Here is a 21,293-nt window from a genome sequence, read left to right on the forward strand (position 1 = left end):
GTTACAATGTTTTAGAGAAATTTGCAGGCCCCCATAAGGATTTTTAATAACTCTTTGCAGCTTTCATCTACATAAAAAAGAATCTGAAATATATAAATGCATGCCTCTCAAATATATGTACAAATCTGCTGAATTTAAACATATTTTGCCAAAAAAAAAATTGTTGTGCCAAATTATTTTTTGGTGTCAAAAAAAAAAAGGATGAAGTTCAGCACAACAGATTGTTTAAAGTAAAAGTATTGTTTTATTGGCAAAATACAAGTTGTAAGGAACTGCATTATAATTGTGTATTTGCTGTAATATTACAGTGAAAAAGCTGAACTAAAGATTTGTGTCCTGTGCAGTGTTGTGTGTGTGTGTGTGTGTGTGTGTGTGTGTGTGTGTATACATGTCCAAGGCCTATCTCCTTTAAATGGCCTATACAGCAGTAGGAAATAATCTAAAAAAGCAAGAACAACACACAGAGCAAAGAACCAAATATTAGGCACAAACTGTTACTCATTGCAAATGCATTTGCCATATATTTTCATTCCTGAATAATTAATGTTAATATATACTTTCTTCCATTTGGGTAAAACCGAAAGAGCCTGAGGATGTGCTTTTAGTTCCTGTGGTTACGGGGAATTACATAACAGAATCTTTGAAATGTAAACAAAGTCGTTCAGGATGGTTTGATGTAAAATGGGTTAATATTGGAGAAACGTACTGTTACAAAACGACCAGTGAACCTACATGCGTCATCTGAGTTCTGTATGTAGTGTCAATAATAGTGAAAAGTAAAGTTTCAAAGATGAATTCCATCAATTTCACAAACATTTCTGCAAAATTCAATCACTGAGATGTAAACAAAGTCATTCAGAGATGCATCAGGTAGTGTGTTCATAACCGTTTTATGTAATGACTTTATGTGAGGGAGCTTTTTTAAGGCATTAAACTCTTCAGACGTCTGGTTCCTATCACCACCACTGTAAACAACTCTGACTCGGTAAGTTTCTCTAGAACGGAGCAGTTCACACCAAACCACTCTGAACGACATTGTTTACATCTTAACCACTTAGTTAGGCAGGAAATTTGAAAAAATCTGTGAAATTCCCCTTTAAATCTGGAACAACAAGTTTTATTTGGGGATTATTTTGTCTTACAATGCCCTGTGTGTATCTCTCCAACACAAATGAGCTTTAAAACATAAGTTTAAGGCCAAAATCTGTTCTCAAAACTATTCTAAAACAATGTCTCAGGCATCAGGCAGCATATTCATAACCGTTCAGTGTAAAAGCTGTCAGTGAGGTGGCTTATAGAACCAGTAAACCAGTCAGATGTCTGGTTCCTATCACCACCACTACAAACAGAGCATTTCACATCAAACCACTCTGAATGACTTTGTTTATATCTCAATGATTAAGTACTAATTACATCTCAGTGATTAATTATTAATTACAGTATTACACAGAAACTTTGAAGAATCGGTGGAATTCCCCTTTAAGGCTGGGGCTGGTGTAATAGCTGGAGCACAGCTACATTAAAAAGCTGCTATGCCCTTAAAGATCGTCAGAGTGTGAGTGAGTCCCTCTGGGTGCAGGGCATGATTCAGCAGCCGCAGCCTGAGATCACCGAGCCAGAGGTGATGACGGGTGAGGATTAAGGTGTGGGTGATAGAAGTTCTCAGGTAAGCCTGATTTCTGCTCCTGCCTGTCAAGTAACGGCTCTTTCAGACTCACAGTGTTAAACTGCTGCTGTGCTGAGGCCTGCAGGAAGCCACGGATGAGGCAGGCCTGCATTTTCTCCTCGGTGCTGTTTGAAACTGTGGCGTTCCATTCAGATGGCTACCTCTGATTGAGTGACCACAATCAGATCTCTCTCTCTCTCTCTCTCTGCCTCTCGTTCTGTTTCTATTTCTCTCTCTGACTCTCTTTGTCCCTCTGCCTTGTTCTTCCTATCCACAAATAGTTCGTTCTCTCTTTCTAATTCTTTGCCAGTGACTCACTCTTTCTCTCAGTGACTCATTTGCTATGACTCTTTCCCTTTCTCTGACTCCCTCTCTCTTTCTGACTCTCTTTTTCTGTGTTTCTGACTCTCTCGTTCTGTTACGTTCTCTCTTTCTGACTCTCTTTTTCTGTGTTTCTGGCTCTCTCATTCTGTTTCGTTCGCTATTTCTGACTCTTTTTCTGTTTCTGACTCTCTCATTCTGTTTCGTTCGCTCTTTCTGACTCTCTTTTTCTGTTTCTGACTCTCATTCTGTTTCGTTCTCTCTTTCTGACTTTCTTTTTCTGCATTTCTGACTCTCTCATTCTGACTCTCTTTTTCTGTTTCTGACTCTCATTCTGTTTCGTTCGCTCTTTCTGACTCTCTTTTTCTGTTTCTGACTCTCTCATTCTGTTTCGTTCGCTCTTTCTGACTCTCTTTTTCTGTTTCTGACTCTCTCATTCTGTTTCGTTCAATCTCTATCTCTTTTCTCATTCTTTAAATCATTGTTTCTTCACTCTTCACTTCATTCACTTTTTCTCTCTCAAACTCTCTTTTTCTGACTCTTTCTCTCTTTAACTCATTCTTCCTCTTTGACTCTCCTTCTTTCTGACTCTCTCTCTCTCTCTCTCTCCCCTCACTCTCTATCACAGACTGGCCTTAAAGCTGAGAAATGTTGCGTGAATTCCTCCAGTCATGTGGTCAGGCTGATCCGAGTCACAAGGTTGCGGTGAGAGAGAGATAAAGAAGGAAGAGCAAAAGAAAAAAGGGGGAGGGTTTAGTGTCATTAAGGTGTCACAGTCTCATGAAGGAGGAAGTGATTTCTAAGTGGTGGAGAAAAAGAGAGAGAAAGCGCAGCATGTAGAGAGAGAGAGAGAGAGAGAGAGTATAAAGTAAGAAAATAGTGAGGATGAGGAAATGGCAGACTGTTAAGAAGCAGATAGAGGAGTGCTCAAAGTGGGAGGAGCCAGAGGATAAAAAAACTGAAAGTAACAGAGTAGACACTGTCATGAAAACGAGGGAGAGAGACAGAGGGAAAGTAAAAGGAGAGGTGGACTAGTCCTGTCAGGCAGCAGTGTACACGTCTGCAGTAAAATGTGGGCTTACTCACGCGCCAGCTAACAGAGAGAGAGAGAGAGAGAGAGGGAGGGAGAGAGCAGCTACATCACGGTAATCCATGTTTCTGTAAATTGTATGTCTTTTTCTCTTAATGTACGGTTCGTTGAGTTTAAGTGTCTCTCTCTCTCTCTCTTTCTCTTCCTGTCTCTACTTTTTCTCATTCACAGACTGACAGCCGAGCGAGTGTTTGGACATGTGGGCCAGAGCTGGCAGCTTTAACTGAAGTACAGTAAGTAAACAAATCTTGGCAGGCAGTTGAGAAGACAGTGGTGTCTTTATTTAAACCAAGAAATATACACATTTGGAGTGTGTCTATGTATATGTGTACTCATCTATACATCTATCTATATTTAACACCTTAAAATCCCAGGCTTATTACATCCTAGGGCTTATTTAAAGAACTCACGTCCTACAACATCCTTTTGTTTTTCTCCCTGAGGTCCATTTATAATGTTTGTGTGGTTTTATTCATTTTTACATAAATTATGGTGCATAAAACCACAACCTTTACCTCATCCTCTAGAATTTAAGTCCCAGGCTTATTATTCAGTAACTACAGGGACTTCAGTGCAAACTGGGTGAGCTATTCTTTGGTTGTAGAAGTGTGTCATAAAACTTTGGGCCCGCCAGTGTTTTGACTGTCCATGTAAGGGGTCAGCAAGAGGGAGTGAATGGTACACTTTGAACGTTTCCATATGACATCAAACTCTCATTTAAAAAAGGGTGTGAAATTTGGCTTTTGGGCCTTTTAAAGCCACAAGAAGGAATGTGTTATTGTTAATTACGCTGTGGCTGTAATTCGGTTGCAGGCATGATGTTTTCTTTAATAACACGATCTTGAGTGTTCTATTGCTTTTCTGCAAAATTAAAAGTGAAGATTAAAAGTGCAGCAAAGATTGAAAATGTGCTACAATATTGGCAAATTCCTTCCACCAAAAAAATAGTACCCTTTTGAATTACAGATAGAGCCATAACATTGTCTCAATATCAGGTTCAGCTCAGCTTTATTTATTTATTTATTTGCCAGATGAACCTAAATGTGGTTTTATTCCATCAGTCTGTAAAGGATTTCGCAGCTCATCTTATTTGCTGAATTGTGTTCTGTTGGTTTCTGGCTAAGTACAGCTTGTTCAGTTGTTCTGCCCACAAAGCTGCTGAACTGAAAAGCTCGTTTAGGATCAACGACAGGTTCAGAATGGGATGTATAGGCCTGCTGTCAGACTCTTCTTCAGAATCTGACCAAACAGACTGTAGCTAGAATATTGTCTTATAGAAGCTACCTAATGTGCATTGAAATCTAATATTTTGTGTTTTTGTAGGTGAAGTAGAAATCAGAGTAAAGTGAGTTTTTATTTAGGAACCGGTGCTCAATGGATTGATACCATTATTGTGAAAAAAATGTCCATATGCAAAGTAAAAATATATTTCCATATATTTTTAAAGCATGTGCCAAGTTTGTAGCATATTTCCACAAATGCTTGACATGTGAAAATAAAAAAAATGACATATTTTATTTTTTGCATATGTGCATGTATTTTATTTCAACATATTGATATATGTGCACATATTTGCATGTTTCAATATTCAAAAATGGCACAGTTAAATATATTTAGCATCTGCATTTGAATATATTATATATATTGCAAATATATTTGTAATAGGGGCAAATATATGTTCTCCCATAATCGTGCGCTGTCATCATATTGCGCCGGTGGAACTAACTGTTGTATAATATTTAGTGACTACATGGAAAGCAGTATAAACTGGCTAACATATGCTTAAGTTAGTGTAGTGTGGAATAAATGTTTGGATGCAGTCTTGGCCTTTTAAGGGATTTACTCTTTAATCTTATTGTATGGACACCATCTAAACCTTATTATTCAGTCACTACATGGACTACAATGCAAACTAACAAAGTTATTCATAAGTTATTGTAGTGTGTAATACATGTTTGGATTTAGTCTTGGCTACAACTCCTTAAGCCTGTTGTATGGCCACACTCTAAGACTTATTATTTAGTAACTACATAAATACCAATGATTTATAATTGATTATAAGGGTATGTATGGACCTGCCAGCAGGTCTGTGAATGTTAATGAGTTAAGTTGTTGATTTTGGAAGCCATGACAAAGAGACAAGCAAACATAGAATCTGAGTGTGAAATGTTTGTCACTTTGACTCTGCTGTGTGAGCTGTTCTCAGCTAAGGGAGCTAAATATTTGTAAAGAAAGTTCAGCTACTTATATGTGAAACTACAAAAGAAGAAGTGTTGACGCTCTATTTCCTGTTCTGATGCGGATGGCCTACTGAAAATCAGCAACGGCAAAGCCAAGCTTCAGCTGAAAAGCTGACTTTGTTCAAAACATTTTGACTTCTGGATTGGACCTGGTTCCGAAAAAACAAAGCCAACTGGACTGCAAGAGCTCTTAAAATCAGAGTCTTTAGCTCACTGGCTGGGAGTTCATTAGATGGTTGTTGTTGAATGTGTTGCTGGGCTGTGAGAATGTGAGGAGAGAATGAGAAGAGATATCAGCTGAACACACATTCATTTTGTGGGGGCTGTTTACAGTCTCATGATTCATGATGTGATTGGGTCACAGTGAGGATGAAAGACGAGAAAAAAATGACAAAAATAAATAAGCTTTGTTTGTTTTGCCCCATAATGATATATTGAATAGTCTGATTTGAATAGCTTTTAATTTGAATAGCAGTTTAAATAGTGGTATATATTAGACACTCCAGCATTTTTCAAATGTAATCACCATCTTCTGCATCTGCATTATACAGATGATTATGATTACCATAGTCTTTTACACATTCCCCAACACTTCGAAATGAGCAGGAAACCCGCCGACTCAAAACTCATGATAATATTCACTGGGCTGTTGCTGACATTTTTCACAGTGGCTGTAAGATTACATTTCTGCTAGAGGTCCCTCAGTTCAAAGAGGAATTCCACCAGATTTGCAAAGTTTCTGCATAGTTTGGTTATCGGTGAGACATAAACAAAGTCATTCAGACTTTCTAGAGAAACTTATCAACTTGAATTTCTTCATAATGGCGATGATAGGAACCAGGTGTTGCACGTACCTGCATCTACCTCTCCACCATGAATAGATTTAAAAAATATGTTGTTGGCCAAACTTTATCTCAGAACTATCATAAAACAACCTCATCGGGCAGCGTATTCATCACCAATTCATGGAGTAGCTTTCTGTCAGGGAGATTTTAGAGGTGGACGTCTGGTTCCTATCACCACCACTGTGAACAATTCTGACTCAGTAAGTTTCTCTGATGAAGCATTTTACACCAAACCACTCTGAATGACTTTATTTACATTTTAGCCATTTAATTGTGCAGAAATTTTGAGAAATAGGTGCAATTATTATACAGTAACTATGCACTTTTTTATTCAGCAACATTTATGAAATGCATTTCAATGATAATGTGAATGATAATGTGAACTGAATTTCCATCTTCAATTCAATAAATCAACATTTATAACATTTATAAAAGGGTTTTATTGTTTTTAAATGCTGTTTTTATATTGGGCAGCTGTAAACAGTTGTAAAAAATGTTTTTTACTGCTGTTTTTATTTATTTTTTAATATTAGAAAGCTGCGGTTGTCCGTTTTATCACAGCATGTCCATCTTTGTGGAGAGGTGTGAACTGTTTTCACAGCAGGGGGTTCTCATCCTCCCGTCTCACCCCTCACTGCTTGTTAGCAGCTCAACACAGAGTCACAAAGTTACAGGGAAAATTATTTATTTGTTATTATATTAATTGATCTGAGCTGCTGGTGGAATGACCAGTAGTGGGGCTACTTTCCAACCAGAGAGTAATGTGTAAAATTATTGTCCGTGGTAACCAACTATACACTGCAGTGCTTCAGATATGGCTGATAGAGATTAGGTTGAAATGCGCTGGAATATTCCTTTAACCCCTTAAACACTAATTCTCAATTCCTCACTGTCAAAGCTACATTAACATAAACATTAGTTTCATTGTAGTTACTGAATAATTAAGTTTAACACATGAAGCCCAGGGTTCAGGGGATTAACGTGTTCTTGTGAAAATGCACATTTTCCAGCAGTTCCTTTTGTGATGGAGGAGGCGATCACTCAGTTTAATGGAGACAGGAGTGATACTGCATCCAGAATTTCATCAGAAAACACTGAGGTACATGATGGAAGAAGAGGAGGAGCAGCATGGAAGAATGGTACACTGCACTCACACTGTCTGACCAATGTCTTTCTATAGTATTTTACAATATTTGCAATAGCAGTTGCTGGAAACATATTGTGCTGAGTGTAGCACCATTAATTAAAGGGGAATTTTAGCAGGCATAATTCAACCACTGAGATTAGTGAAAAACAGTCATTCATAATGGTTTGTTGTGAAATGGTTCACTGTAGAGAAACTTATAGACTCTGATTTCTTTATAGTGGTGCTGATAGGAACCAGAGAGCCATGTCTACAACACAGATATAGCCTTTTTATTTACTATCCAAAACAACCAGTGAATTTATGTGTCTTCTGAATTTTTATATTAGTTGATGATGATAGTTGTTGATGATAAAATTGTGGTCAATCTGAAAAATACCTTTCTTTGGGTATTATATTGCCTAACAACACCTTGCATGGACCTCTTCGCCTTGAATGGAGTTTAAAACATTTTTGGGACAAAATATCATTGCAAAACTATCATTAAACACGTCTCAGGCATCAGGCAGCATATCTGTAACCATTTCAGGTAATCACTTTCTGTGAGGAGCTTTTAGAGGCATTAAACTCTCCAGACGTCTGGTTCCTATCATCACCACTGTGAACAGTGGATTGAAAGATGTAAGGAAATGTTAAGTCCAGTGAGGTCAAATTTAATGCCAAACTAATCCTACAGAGTGAGATTTACACTTATTCTCCACTTCATTAGAAATGCTCACTGGGCACCTACACTCACAACAGTGATGGTTCTTTAAAGGTTCTTTAGTAAAGTAAATGGTTCTATATGGAGCCATGAACACTCAAAGAACCATTTGCATGATTAAAGGTTCTTTGCATCATGAAAGGCTCTTCAGAATGATGGAGAATGTGCTGTAGATGGTTCTATACAGAAATGGTTCTATATAGCACCAAAAAGTGTTCTTCTATTATAACGATGTCAACCCTGTAACAATAGAAGAACCCTTTTTGGTTCTTTTTTTTCCAAAAAGGTTCTATATTGCACCATATAAAACACATTCTCCATCAATCTGAAGAATCTTTCACATTGCAAAGAACCATTAAATAATGCAAAGGGTTCTTTGAGTGTTCATGGTTCCATATAGAACCATTTTCTTTACTAAAGAACCCTAGAAGAACCATCTTTTCAAAGTGTGTACCTTATAGCTCCTCTATATATGTGTACGATTTCAGACTGTAGCCTTCTTGTTGCTGCAGAACATATCAGCCCCCATTTACACAATTTATTAATGGTCGATTTCTGACCACAGGTTTGATGTCCAGATGTTGTTTGGGTGGTGGATCATTCTCAGTTCTCAGTTCTCAGTTTTTACATACGTCAGTGTTGCTGCTAGATTGAGAGTGGAGCATGTAACCAAGCTATTTACAGTTATAACACATTTACAGGAAGCATTAGATTGGCTTTTGCTTTATTTGGCGTAACAATTCAATTATGGTGACGCTGTTTTAAATGACCTTGCATTAAACTGCATTAGCTAAATAGGTATGACACAGTGTAAGTGTTTTTTATTGAATCTACAGGGCAAAAAGTGTTTACATTGTGGTTTAAATGGAGTTTTTGATTTGTGTTTCTCTTGCACATCCACTTTTCTGAAATTAATTTTGATAAACAGATGTGTTGATCCCGAAAAGGATATTTCAGTCCTACAGTAGCAAAATAAACACATAATGAATAGGCACATTTTTACACATGCCACACATATTTACATGTACATCAGTGCAACATCATTGCTCATCAGATTTAAATTCTCCCTCTTTCTTCGTGTGTTCATGTTTGTTAGGTCAGTGTGTCCTGGCTGTGTCCACTTCTTCTACATTATACCCAAGCTTCGACCTGTCACTCTGCAGGACTCTGCTGGAGAAGGAAGACTTCCAAGTTAGTGCCTTTTTTATATTTCTCATGTTCTCAAACCATACATAACATTTTTATAGTAATCCAAGGAAAAGTTGGAATAAGTATTGTTTTAGCTAGTTTTCCCAGAGGTGGTTCTGTAAAGTAATTTTGGTAAATATTGGTAAATATCTGTGTAATTTTCCATAATTTCCACAGATATCTGAATGTAAAAAGTCATAGTGCAGATGTTTACGTCAGTATTACGCCACAGGACTCACTCAATAACAATAACAGCACGCCACACAGTCATGTCTGTCAGCAGGTTTTGTTATTCCTTTAGCGTGAGGTGGATTGAAACAAGACTGCTATTACTGAGGGAGCTCCAGATTCAGCCAATTACAGAAGACCATTCACTCCTCAGTTATTACTGTCAGACTGTAAAACTACACACACTGCAGATTCATACTGGATTAATATCACTCCACAATTATTACAGTCAGACTGTAAAACTACACACACTGCAGATTCATACTGGATTAAAATCACTCCACAATTATTACTGTCAGACTGTAAAAACTACACACACTGCAGATTCATACTGGTTTAAAACCACTCCACAATTATTACTGTCAGACTGTAAAACTACACACACTGCAGATTCATACTGGATTAAAATCACTCCACAATTATTACTGTCAGACTTTAAAACTACACACACTGCAGATTCACACTGGATTAAAATCACTCCACAATTATTACTGTCAGACTGTAAAACTACACACACTGTAGATTCATACTGGATTAATATCACTCCACAATTATTACCGTCAGACTTTAAAACTACACACACTGCAGATTCACACTGGATTAAAATCACTCCACAATTATTACCGTCAGACTGTAAAACTACACACACTGCAGATTCATACTGGATTAAAATCACTCCACAATTATTACTGTCAGACTGTAAAAACTACACACACTGCAGATTCATACTGGATTAAAATCACTCCACAATTATTACCATCAGACTGTAAAACTACACACTGCAGATTCACACTGGATTAAAATCACTCCACAATTATTACTGTCAGACTTTAATCTTGAATAAGGATGCAAGACAAAAGAGTGAAACCATTGTGGATCTTCTTACACAGATCCCTGTGGAGGACTTTGAAACTCCTCTTGGAATAGCGCTGGACCCTCCATCTGTCAGAAGATATCTGTTCTTCAACTCTTCCCTGTTTCACTTCATCTTGGCTCCAGTAAGAGGAACATGTCGACACACTTTGTGAAATCCACTTACGAAAGCCACTTCATGAAAATCCCTAAACGTTCAAGAAGTACATGTCATCATCCAGCTAAAGCGCTCAGATCCATTTACTCATCTCTATGTACTTAAGTACACTTTGGTTGGATTTATATTTTCCTGAGCACTAATACTTAAGTATATTCTGAAATTTGTATATTTAATCCTTCACATTAACTAATTCACTTCCTAATTCTCTTTTTTGGGATTTCATTTCATGGGCTGCTTTGTGATCGGTCACTTCTCTCACTTTGGAGCTTCAGCATTTTATTTTAGACCAAAAGCATCCAAAAAGAGAAGAATATAGCCCAACATGCTTCAGTGCCTACACTGGCAGATGCTGGGTGTACTAAGACGTTCCGCTGTAGTTCTGCAGGGAACTCAGTATTTGAGGACCTGATAATAGACACATTTTTACTCAAGGTGTTTTGTAGTGGCCATTTTTTGAGAGCTTTTTCATTAAAGTAACAACACCTTTCCTGTTAGGATAGTTTAGGCTGCTGATAACAGTCACAGTCAGCATTTAGACGTTTCATAATTTGTCACTCAGCCTTGTGCAGAGATTTGCCGGTGTTGCAATTAAGCAGAATTTCCACAATGAAACCAGTAACCCATTCAATTGACCTGATTGAACCTTGTTGATCATTTCTGCACACATGAAACACATTACATCAGCACAGATCATCCCACTGGAATTATGAGGTTCTATACGACATTTTTTGTCAAAATTGAGTTATTTACATTTTCTCATTCTGTGACGACTTCTTAACATTATGTGAGGACTCTAACTAGAAAACAAAAAGGTTCTATCTTCAAAGTCAAACTCTAACCTCTATAGGTTCTCTAACTTCTCTAAGTTCTATAGGTTCTATTTGCGAGCCACTAGCACTTTGCATACACACAAGAGGACCAATCAGGTTCTGCTTCTTTGCCATGTCACCGCACTTTGGGAAAAGTGTATAAAACTTTATGAAACATGAAAACATGTTGCTGATACTCTGCCTGTCTTCTTGCAGCTCTTTAAAAGCTCTTATTGTCTAAAATTTTATAATAATTAAATCTTAAAGGTGATTAAATAGTACACATTTGAATTGACAGGGTCTTAATTACAACATAAACATTCATTTAATTCATTCATCCAACTTTTATTTCTTTCTTTCTCCATTTCTGATTTAAAACAAAACCTCATACTGCCTTTATACTGAACTGCTACATTTACTTGCTGGGACAGTTTATTACTGTAGTCTAACCTAAGGGAAATTAAAACTAATGGTTCCTACCTAAAATTAACCTCTGCACTGGACAAAAGATTTAGTACTGACCTTTCTATTTAATCTATCAGTCGATGCTCTTTAGAATAAGAAAAAGATCATTTGTCCTAAAACAAGCAATAAATTAAAAAAATTAATAAATAATAAAAAAGCATTATAAAAATGTCATAGAAAGCATTACATTTAGCTTTCTGATCAACACTAATGTTATGTTTTAAAACAAATTAAGAGTATTAACTGTTTGTGTTCCTTGAAAATCATCGCTTCTTTTTGTGTTTTTCCAGATAGAACCTTATAACTCCAAGCAGAAAGTGAGTTCCTAGGATTAGAGGGTTCTATTTGATCTGTTCCAAAAACCTCATTTACAAATTTGGATATTGATATTGCACATTTAAAATACATTTAGGGTCTCAGTCATTTTCATGTAAACCTACTGGTTTTGCTAACTGGAATGCAAAATCTTTGAAGCTCAGTATCTCAAACCTGCTCAGAACGCAGTTCAAACCTTAAAATTCCAAGGGGATGAAATATCAGCACAACAGTCCGAAAGACTGAAAGCTCTGTGTTGATGTAATCTACATGTTGCAATAATGTACATTTTTGAAACGAGTAAATTGAACTTTGTTCACTGCAATACTGAGTGATTTTAGTGTCTCTAATAACTGTGTAGTTACATGTGAACAACATATGCAACAACAATGTAACTACTAATGGTTTAGTCACTGTTACAGATGGTTTACAGTAGTATAGCTTATGTAATTACACAGGTGTATCAACTTCAGTTTTGCCTCATATAATTACACAAATGTATCTTAATAGTTGTAACATTGTATTCTCTGTCATGTAATTACACAAGGGTAATAACACAAATGTAATTACATTTGTATTCAGACTGGAACAGCATTTTTTTCAGAAGTCTTTTCCAGCAATAAAAGAAAGTTTGTAATAATTAAATTAACACATAACTTACACTGTATCTGCCAGCTTTCCTGACATTTAGCGAGCATTTATGTTGCGAGTGCTGTGACACTGTAACCAGTTTCAGCTTTAAACCACTCTGTAATGTGACAGAACAGCAGACGTCCCCTTATATTAAAATATAACTGTTATGACATTAATTAATTGTGTTGCGTTAAACCCAAAACAATGTCTATATTACCACTGTATTATTACACAGTACCTACATGCCAACTACATAGGAACTGTCCACTTATTTTACAGTGTAACTTTAACACTATACTACAGGAAAGTAGTATAGGATACACTTGTGTAATTACATTGGCTGTACTTCTGTAATCCATCTGTAACACTGACTAAATCATCAGTAGTTAGTGTTGTTGCAATATGCTATTCATGTGTAACTACACAGTTATTAGAGACACAATATAAAGTGGGACCGATATTTCAACACTTCTGTACTTACTGTTGTGCTGATATGTGTGCAGGTCTTGTACATGGTGCTGTGGTGTGCTATGTACTCCAGCCTGCACCGGTACATTGCTGCGAGTGCCATGGATTTCTGGGCGCTCTGCCTGTGCGTCAGCCTCGTCTCCATCTTCATCACCACCGCCATCATCCTCATCCTCCACTACAACAACAAAGAGGCAGGAAGCTGCTGTTTTCATCACAATTACTCCCACATTGCACACAGCCTTGGGAAAACAGTCCCAATTTGAAGGGGAATTCCACCAAACAAACCATTATGATGTAAACAGAGTCATTCAGAGTGGTTTGATGTGATTTTAGAAGAAACTTGTAGTCAGAATTGTTCAGTGGTGGCGATAAGAACCGGTCATTTAAAGAGTTTAATGCCTCTAAAAGCTCCCTCACAGGAAGCTATTACACAAAATGGTTATAAATACACTGCCTGATGCTGGAGATGTTGTTTTCAGCTTAAAACTACTTTTTTTTCAAACACATGTATTGTGGAGAGGCACATGCAGGGTGTAGTAAGGCAAAATATCCTCCAAAGAAATCTTATTTTTTTAAGATTTGCCACCACTATCGTCAACATTACACATAAAAACTCAGAAGACACATTTAGGTTCACTGGTCATTTTGGATAGCAAGTAAAAAGGCTGTATTTGTGTTGTACATTGTGACCCCTGGTTCCTGTCAGCACCACTGTAAAGAAATCAGGGACTGTAAGTTTCACAGTTAACCATTTCACATTAAACCACCCTGAATGACTTTGTTTACATCTCAGTGACTGAATTATGCTTAAATAAAGACAAATTGGTGGAATTTTCCTTTAACCTCTGACTTGATCTAAATCAACTGTGTCCTAAATCTTAACATAAGACCAAAGAAGCTAGGTCATTCTACAGAAATGTCCACTTTTTTTTATCTACCCATAGGAGTCACTGGTGTTACTGATCGTCATTGGTGTTACAGATAAGAAAGGTAACACCAGAGACATTTTAATGACAAATGCATTTTACAAAATAACTGCTACAGAGCATCAAACCACATGTTGTCAGTCATGGAATATCCACTAAAATATGTAATTTAATCCATTTTGTATTCTATTTTTTCACAATTACCTAAGAATAAAGTCGGTCACACCAGTGACTTCAGCTAAAAGCTTCATATGAAATCATGAACTAAATGAGAAAATCTCTGATAACTGAAAGACACAGTGGACCATTTTCTTCAGACAACAGGTAAAAGGAAGTCAAGTGATGTCATCAGTGTGATTTTTATTTCAAAATAAGAGATTTTTTGTCGCACAGTAACACCAGTGACACGACTCCTGGGGAACTTTCATGATATATTTTACAATGTTTATTTGGCATTTATTTTCTTTATGTTATTTAAATTTATTTAAATATATTTCATAGTCATGTATAGATTATAGGTTTTTAAGCTCAAAATATGGCCCCACCCTTCACACATGACCGCGAGGACGAGCTCTTCTGTGGTGCTTGGAATTCTAGATAATTGATTTAAAAACCAATATTGCTGAATTGAGGCTCATGAAGGTGTAATTGTTAAAATAACTTATTGTTTTATTTTGAAATATGAATAAATTGTAACCCTAACATGTTTTTCAAGTGTAATATATCTGTAAATGTTAGGGGCACAAAAATGGATGTTTCTGCAGAATGACTCAGCTGCCATGTTGAAACTCTACAGGCAATTCACTTTGCACCAGTAACCCAGTGCACTCGAGGGTGTTTATGAAACTTTTAAAAACTGTCCAAGAGAGGTGTAAAAGCAATACTTTCTGTGCTCTTTAGCACGTCATGTCCTCTGTGGGGTGAATATGCCATTAGCAGCCTCGACAAGATGCATTATTTTGAACTGCAGGCTGCTCAGTTTCCCAGCAGTGAAATTACAGGCACTTATTAAAGCGCACTGCAGCGAGGCACTCACCAAAACCCTGGCGTTTTTCTTGGCAGATTAACGTGAACACAGATGTACGTCTGGTGCACGTGAATGAGCGGCTGGTCAGACACGGGTTGCTGCTGGGCGTGGCCGACTGGGTCCAGCAGTGCACCGGGAAAATGCAGGTAAAACACCTTTATATCCATATTCTTACAAAAAAAAAAATCATGGTCACCTGATGAGGAATTTAAGTTTAACATGTTTATTCTAGAGCTGGGTTGACAAAATTAAACACAATATTGTCCAGAAATATCACTCTATTTCTGTATATCTGCTTTTGTTTGTTTGTTTGCTTTTAGTTGCGTTATTAAAGTTAATGAGCTGCGTATCCAAATTAATGGAATAGAATGTCATTATGGAAGTAATGAAAACTAAATCTAAAATTTAAATTTTATTTTTGTGTGATATGTCATCTATATAGCACTAGTTTACCCTTTGAACCCTGTTGAATGGGGAAAAATACAGGACAGCCAGTTAGAACAGAGGTCATGTATGTATATCAGTCTTAAAGGCACAGTAACAAAAACAGCAGTGCATTTCTAAGGGATAGTTAGAGGTTGGATATTAAAATGAATTATGGCTGTTTTTGGTACATAAAACCACACAAAAAAGTGGACAAAATTATGAAAAATGTAGGAATACTAAGCAAAATGCAGGGCATTTAATACACATTTTCCAGTATCTACTATGAAACTAATGTGTAAGTTCTGTAATCATGAGTGAGGAACTGAAATGTGGGCCTGCATTCAGACCTTTAGAGTTTAAGGGTTACAACAGTTAAAAAAAACTGATAATCAGTGTCCAAGCCTGCTTTGGTGGTCTACACATATGCTTTGTTGGTTAAGCTGAAGCTGTAGATTTATGGTGACAGTTGGAACACTGAGATAATATGGGGCAGCTTTCTGTCAGTGTATTTTTTAAAGCTTTAATCGATCAGCTTTTGGTCTCAGGATTTGGGTAAATCCAGAAATTTGGCTATTTCAAAGATTTAAACCATTTCAAAAGCCAAAATTCAATCACTCTGACTTTTGTGTAACAGAAAGAGCTCAGTGCTCTTAGAAGTGCCTTGGTGTGATTTCTATCTGTTTCTCCATCTCATGTTAATTTCCTGTACTGTATTTGATGAAGCACTGTTGTTACCATAGCATCGGAGTTTCAGTAAATAGTCTAATTTCTCCCTCTCTCTCTTTTTCAGCTGTTTTGTGTGTTCTGGGATTTGTCCCCCTGCCTGCAAGCCCTGACTGAAACTCTGGAGGAGCTCGGCTTTGTCAGAGACGAGATAGAGGTACGCTTGTCTTCACGCTTTTAAGTCGTTTTTGTTGATGCAATACAGCAAAATGCACAAAGGCATTTGCAATATGATCTAAACCTAAGAAAACCCTGCATATTGTACATTTTTCAGAGAAGGCCTAACGAAAAAAGGATGTCTGTAGTTTTTTCTTCACTTTAATCTTATAAAATCATCATGCTTGTTGTATTTAACCTTGCCCAATGGAAATGTGTCCAATCAGGATGTTGCTTCCATGGGATCTAGGTAGATACAGCCCAGCAATTTCTCCCATTGGTTAGGACTTTAGGAGCTGGGCAGTTTTGATTATTTACAATGGGTGGGCCCAATGTCATGAGAAACAGGTCACTCTAGGCCTTTTGGAAGTTCTAGGTCAGGGGTCAGCAAACCAAATGTTAAGAAGAGCTATTTTGTCCTTTCAATGAAAATCAAACCACCTTGAGAGCCACAATATTTTATGTCCATTTTACCATCTTGGCTGTAAATATGTCTCAGTATGTGCTGATGTTCTAGTATAGGTTAAAAATATAATATAAACAAAAATGCAGACTTACTTTGCTCTGCTTTAAGTTTTAGCTCAGCTATAGCTGCTTTTCTTGCATCTCTAGCAGGAAACTTTTCGGTAAAATAGAATAGTTTTTTTGTAAAATGTCTCTCAATGTTCGATTTTTTTAGGCTGGAGTCGCTTCTTGATCGCCAGCTTTTTCCTGTTTCACCTTAAATGGCTAATATAACTGCTGACTTCAGCGTCACATTGAGTCTTCAAATTATCAATGTTCGTCTTAAATCTCTCTTTTTGCCGTTTCGTTAGCTACTAGCTAGGCGAGATTGTTGTCTGCATTGCTATGGTAACCAGCAGTCTGAGCGCCAACCTTCAGGGTTAAAGGGTGAATTAGCAGTCCTACATTAACTCCAGCATTTAAGACCATTCATTGTTAAACTGTGTTGAACGATCAGCAGAGCTTTATTTTACTGCAAAGGAGGATTATTTTATTTTACCTACAAATCTAATTCTGCTGTGGAGCCACAACAGGGCAGGAAAAGAGCCGCTTGCAGCTGCGGAGCTGCATGTTTTCAGTCGGTTAGAATTAAACCGGCTGTGGCAGCTCTATGCCAGAGCTCTTTACTGAAAAATTGAATGTAAAACTAACAAGTTGTACTAAACTATAAATTATATGCTAATTTTCTTGTTGTTTCTACATAATAAATTAGTAATTGTAGCAGTAACAAGTTGTTTGAAAAATGGAAAAATAACGGTAACAAACAAGTTTTCTTTTACGTTTTTTAACAGCTATAGTAAAAAGACATCCAGCTCTTATAACTTAATATATCTGCTTACTTAATATATAATTTCAGTTCTTTTAAGTCATTATGTGGTTTTATAATATTAGGGTTATTACCTCCAAAACAATGCAATAGTTCTGATGAAATGATGTGGAATTAGTGCTTAAATACTTCACTTATTCTTACTTGCTATGTCTGTAAATGCTCAGGTGCAGTATGACGTACATAAATAGCTACAGGCTGTAATTACAGTGAAACCTAATGATCTTATAGTTTTAAAATGCAAACTTGTTTCTCAGTTACTGAAAACATCGGTTCTTCAGAATAATGTGGGTAATTGCAATGAAATTATGAATAAATTACTGCATTACAATCACTCATGGTTGTTTTATTACTTTTACATATGGGCCCACTTACGAGTGTTGTTACCCAGGAACAGATGCAGGATATCCTGAGATTACCTGTTAACAAAATACCGTTACTCTATTATAAAGCACAGACCTAGTAAAAGTCTCAGAAATGTGTTCAGTAATAGGAAAAGTTACATCACACCCATATATCTTTGAACATTTATACTTCTTTATCTTATCTTAGCTGATTAGTTATTAAGAACTGGGACTCATAACAGTCCAAAGACTAATGTCATTTTTTTGGGAAGTACAACTTGTTATACATAATATTACCATGTTATTACTCACTTATAACCGATCTGTAAAGTGAAATTTCTTTTACAAGCTTCAAATGTCTGTGTTTAATCCAGAATGGCCAAGAAATGCTCATGTACACCAGTGTTAGCGTACTGCTAGAAACCCCCTAGCAGTGCCAGGAGAAATTAGTATTATCGTTGAGCTTTTAACATTTATGGCTCGACCTGAAAGCCTAGCTATAACAGTTACGGTCTGCCACTGCTTTATAACGTTTGTGTGGTTTTATATACAAAATTTAATTTCTTGGGATTAAACAGGCTAATTTTGTTCCTGTGCCTTTAAGACTGAGGTCTGTTTTGATTGGCTGTCACATGCTGTGCTTTATTCAAACACAGTGAAGGCTGAAACACTTGTTATAACTTCAGTGTGAATGGGCGGGGCTAAACTGCTGTAGGCTGTTTAATAGGCCTAAGAAAACTTTAACCTTCATAACATAAGCACAACTATTTTTCAGATACAGCGCTACTTACAGATCTTGCAGTTACATGATTGTAGGCAACGTCTGTTACTCCAGATATTCTTAGTGCTTGGTCTTTATATGGAATATCAACAAAAACAAATTACTTTTATTATTATAAAGGTGGTGAAATTTGAAAATGCTTACATAAAGCACATCTGCGTTCTTCTGTTTGCCCACCAGAACAAACTGAAGAAGAGAATGTCCCACCTCCTTGTAGTGAGTGACGTCACGACCTCTGAGGAAGAAGACGACGGCCTATTGGGTGAGGAGCCTGATGAGGAGCGCCCTCTGCTGGTGGAGACAAGAGAGAGAAGCACTTCTCTGAGGCAGAGAGAAGAGGCGAAACTGACCAAAAACTACAGCTTGATACCCGACTGTACCCTTTCATATCAGGTACGGGAGACTAGGAAGGAAACAAAAGAACTGGAAACCAATTCAACCATTGTCTTTATACATTAGCATCGCAGGTTGCAGGAAACTCTGTTCTAATGCTAATATAATAATATTATTATTTTCTAAAGCTGATCTAACATTATATAATTATAATAATAGTAATTTTTTTTCCATTTTATCTGCTTTACTTACCCCACTTTGTAGTGTCCTTTTGACCATCTGTTTCTCTAAATACTTTGTTAGCCCCCTTTTACCCGGTGGTGTGTTAGTGTGTGTTGTGCTGGTACGAGTGGATTAGACACAGCAGTGTTTCCACTCACTGTCCACTCTATTAGACACTCCTACCTTGTCAGTCCACCTTGTAGATGTAAAGTCAGAGATGTAGATGTTGGTCATCCTCTAGTCGTGGTCACAGGAGCACTGCTGTGTCTGATCCACTCATACCAGCCCAACACTCACTAACACACCACCACCACATCAGTGTCAATCTGTGGTGGTTATATGGGGGTTCTGACCATTGAAGAACAAGGTAAAAGGGGGCTAACAAAGTCTGTATTTGTAGAGCTACAAAGGTGCCTACATGGAGCTGATAGGTGGTGTCCTTAACGAAGAGGCCAGTCGGTGTGTGTGTGTGTGTGTGTGTACATATATATATATATATATATATATATATATATATATATATATATATATATATATATATATAAAACATATTGGGCCAAAGTAACACATAAAATGTGGCTTTCACACAGTTGTTTCACACTGTATGCAATTAGCAGCCAGTGAACTGTGCACTGTACAGCATCAGCCTCAGTCCCACATTTGCCTCTATGACCCCACAATCGTGCAGAATATGGGGGTCCCCTGGGCAGAGACTTGAAACCACTGCACTAGAACATGACTTCCCTCTTGTGTTCTTTTGCAATTACCCATTTGTATTTCTTTCAGGCTATTGCGTACCAGCTCTTGCTGACCTACAGTGCCGTCTACGTGAGGCTTTTGGTGTCGGAGAGGCTTCCTGCTTCATCACATCGCCCTCTAGGCACGGACAGAAATCACTGCACAACTGCGTCACTCTGCCTCTGTCAGTACGTCCAGCACAAAGTACTGCGTTAGACAGAGGCAATCGAAAGAGCGCCCAGGATGCACACCAGTACAAATGTGTGATAGATGCACTGTTCATGTTCAAACAATCACCAGAGACTGTTGTACATTTAAATTATTTTTTTAAGCTGCTCTGTAAAATATATATGTACGTAAATGTGTGTACAATGTTTCCTCATTTGCGATGTCGTTAAAAGTGTGCGCTGGTTTGTTAATGAGATCGCTGATCTTATTCGGCTCTTATGTAAGGGTTGAGTGAGGAGAGAGGAGAGTGAGAGAGAGAGCAGAGAGAGACTCACTCATGCAGGAGGATGTCAGCATGAATCAGAAAGCGAGTCAGTGAATCTGTACAGGCCTGGAAACAGCTTATCACGTTATGGCACAGCAGAGGAACATGCAGCGCAGGCAAAGCAGCAAAGCACAGCTACAGTGCGTCACAATCAGGGCCGAACTTTAATGCTAGGTAAAGGTAAACAATCACCTACAGGCCCCCAGGAGCCAAAGGGCCCCCTAAACTTCAGATTAGATGTTAAAGTGGGCAATATGGCAAAAACATATAGAAAGGGCACATCACAGTACTTCACAATTCACAGTATGTACCTGCAAAACAATAGAAAAACAATATAAAAAAACTATGAATCCAATTCACTACTGTTTAAGAAGTATTTAAGAACAATTTAAGAACTATTTAAGGACAAACAGAAGGAAACATCAAACAACTGGGAATAGAAAGTTCACATAATGGCATAATTAGCTGACTTCAGCTACTTGTTACTATGCAGATTATCACAACTGTCGGAACAAAACCTTGTATCTCCAAAATTGTAACTTTACAGGAGAAGGACAAAACCTTCTTTACTTTCACGTAAATCAATGGAATCAGACTTTTTTCCAAGTCATTTTGGGCCGTTTCTTTTGGTCCATTTTTCATG

The 21,293-nt window shown here is 37.3% G+C and overlaps 1 protein-coding gene across 4 annotated transcripts; it reads left to right on the plus strand.

Annotated features, from left to right (window-relative positions):
- The first annotated feature begins 1,474 nt into the window (after positions 1–1,474).
- On the plus strand, positions 1,475–20,522 carry LOC118805400 (transmembrane protein 268). Of its 4 annotated transcripts, none has more exons than XM_036566167.1 (10): positions 1,475–1,666; positions 3,249–3,310; positions 7,176–7,301; positions 9,106–9,200; positions 10,316–10,423; positions 13,184–13,342; positions 15,140–15,250; positions 16,321–16,410; positions 19,045–19,257; positions 20,206–20,522. In XM_036566167.1, exons 3-10 carry the CDS (start codon positions 7,187–7,189, stop codon positions 20,371–20,373), a joined length of 1,059 nt encoding a protein of 352 aa, XP_036422060.1. In that variant the 5' UTR covers positions 1,475–1,666; positions 3,249–3,310; positions 7,176–7,186; the 3' UTR covers positions 20,374–20,522. The 4 variants fall into 4 exon arrangements, with proteins under 4 accessions (XP_036422060.1, XP_036422058.1, XP_036422059.1 ...); XM_036566165.1 differs by having other exon boundaries at positions 1,476–1,666; positions 7,173–7,301; XM_036566166.1 differs by lacking the exon at positions 1,475–1,666 and adding an exon at positions 2,602–3,132.
- The last annotated feature ends 771 nt before the right edge of the window (positions 20,523–21,293 follow it).

This window comes from Colossoma macropomum, unplaced genomic scaffold (assembly GCF_904425465.1).
Source record: "Colossoma macropomum unplaced genomic scaffold, Colossoma_macropomum, whole genome shotgun sequence".
NCBI classification, from domain to species: domain Eukaryota; kingdom Metazoa; phylum Chordata; class Actinopteri; order Characiformes; family Serrasalmidae; genus Colossoma; species Colossoma macropomum.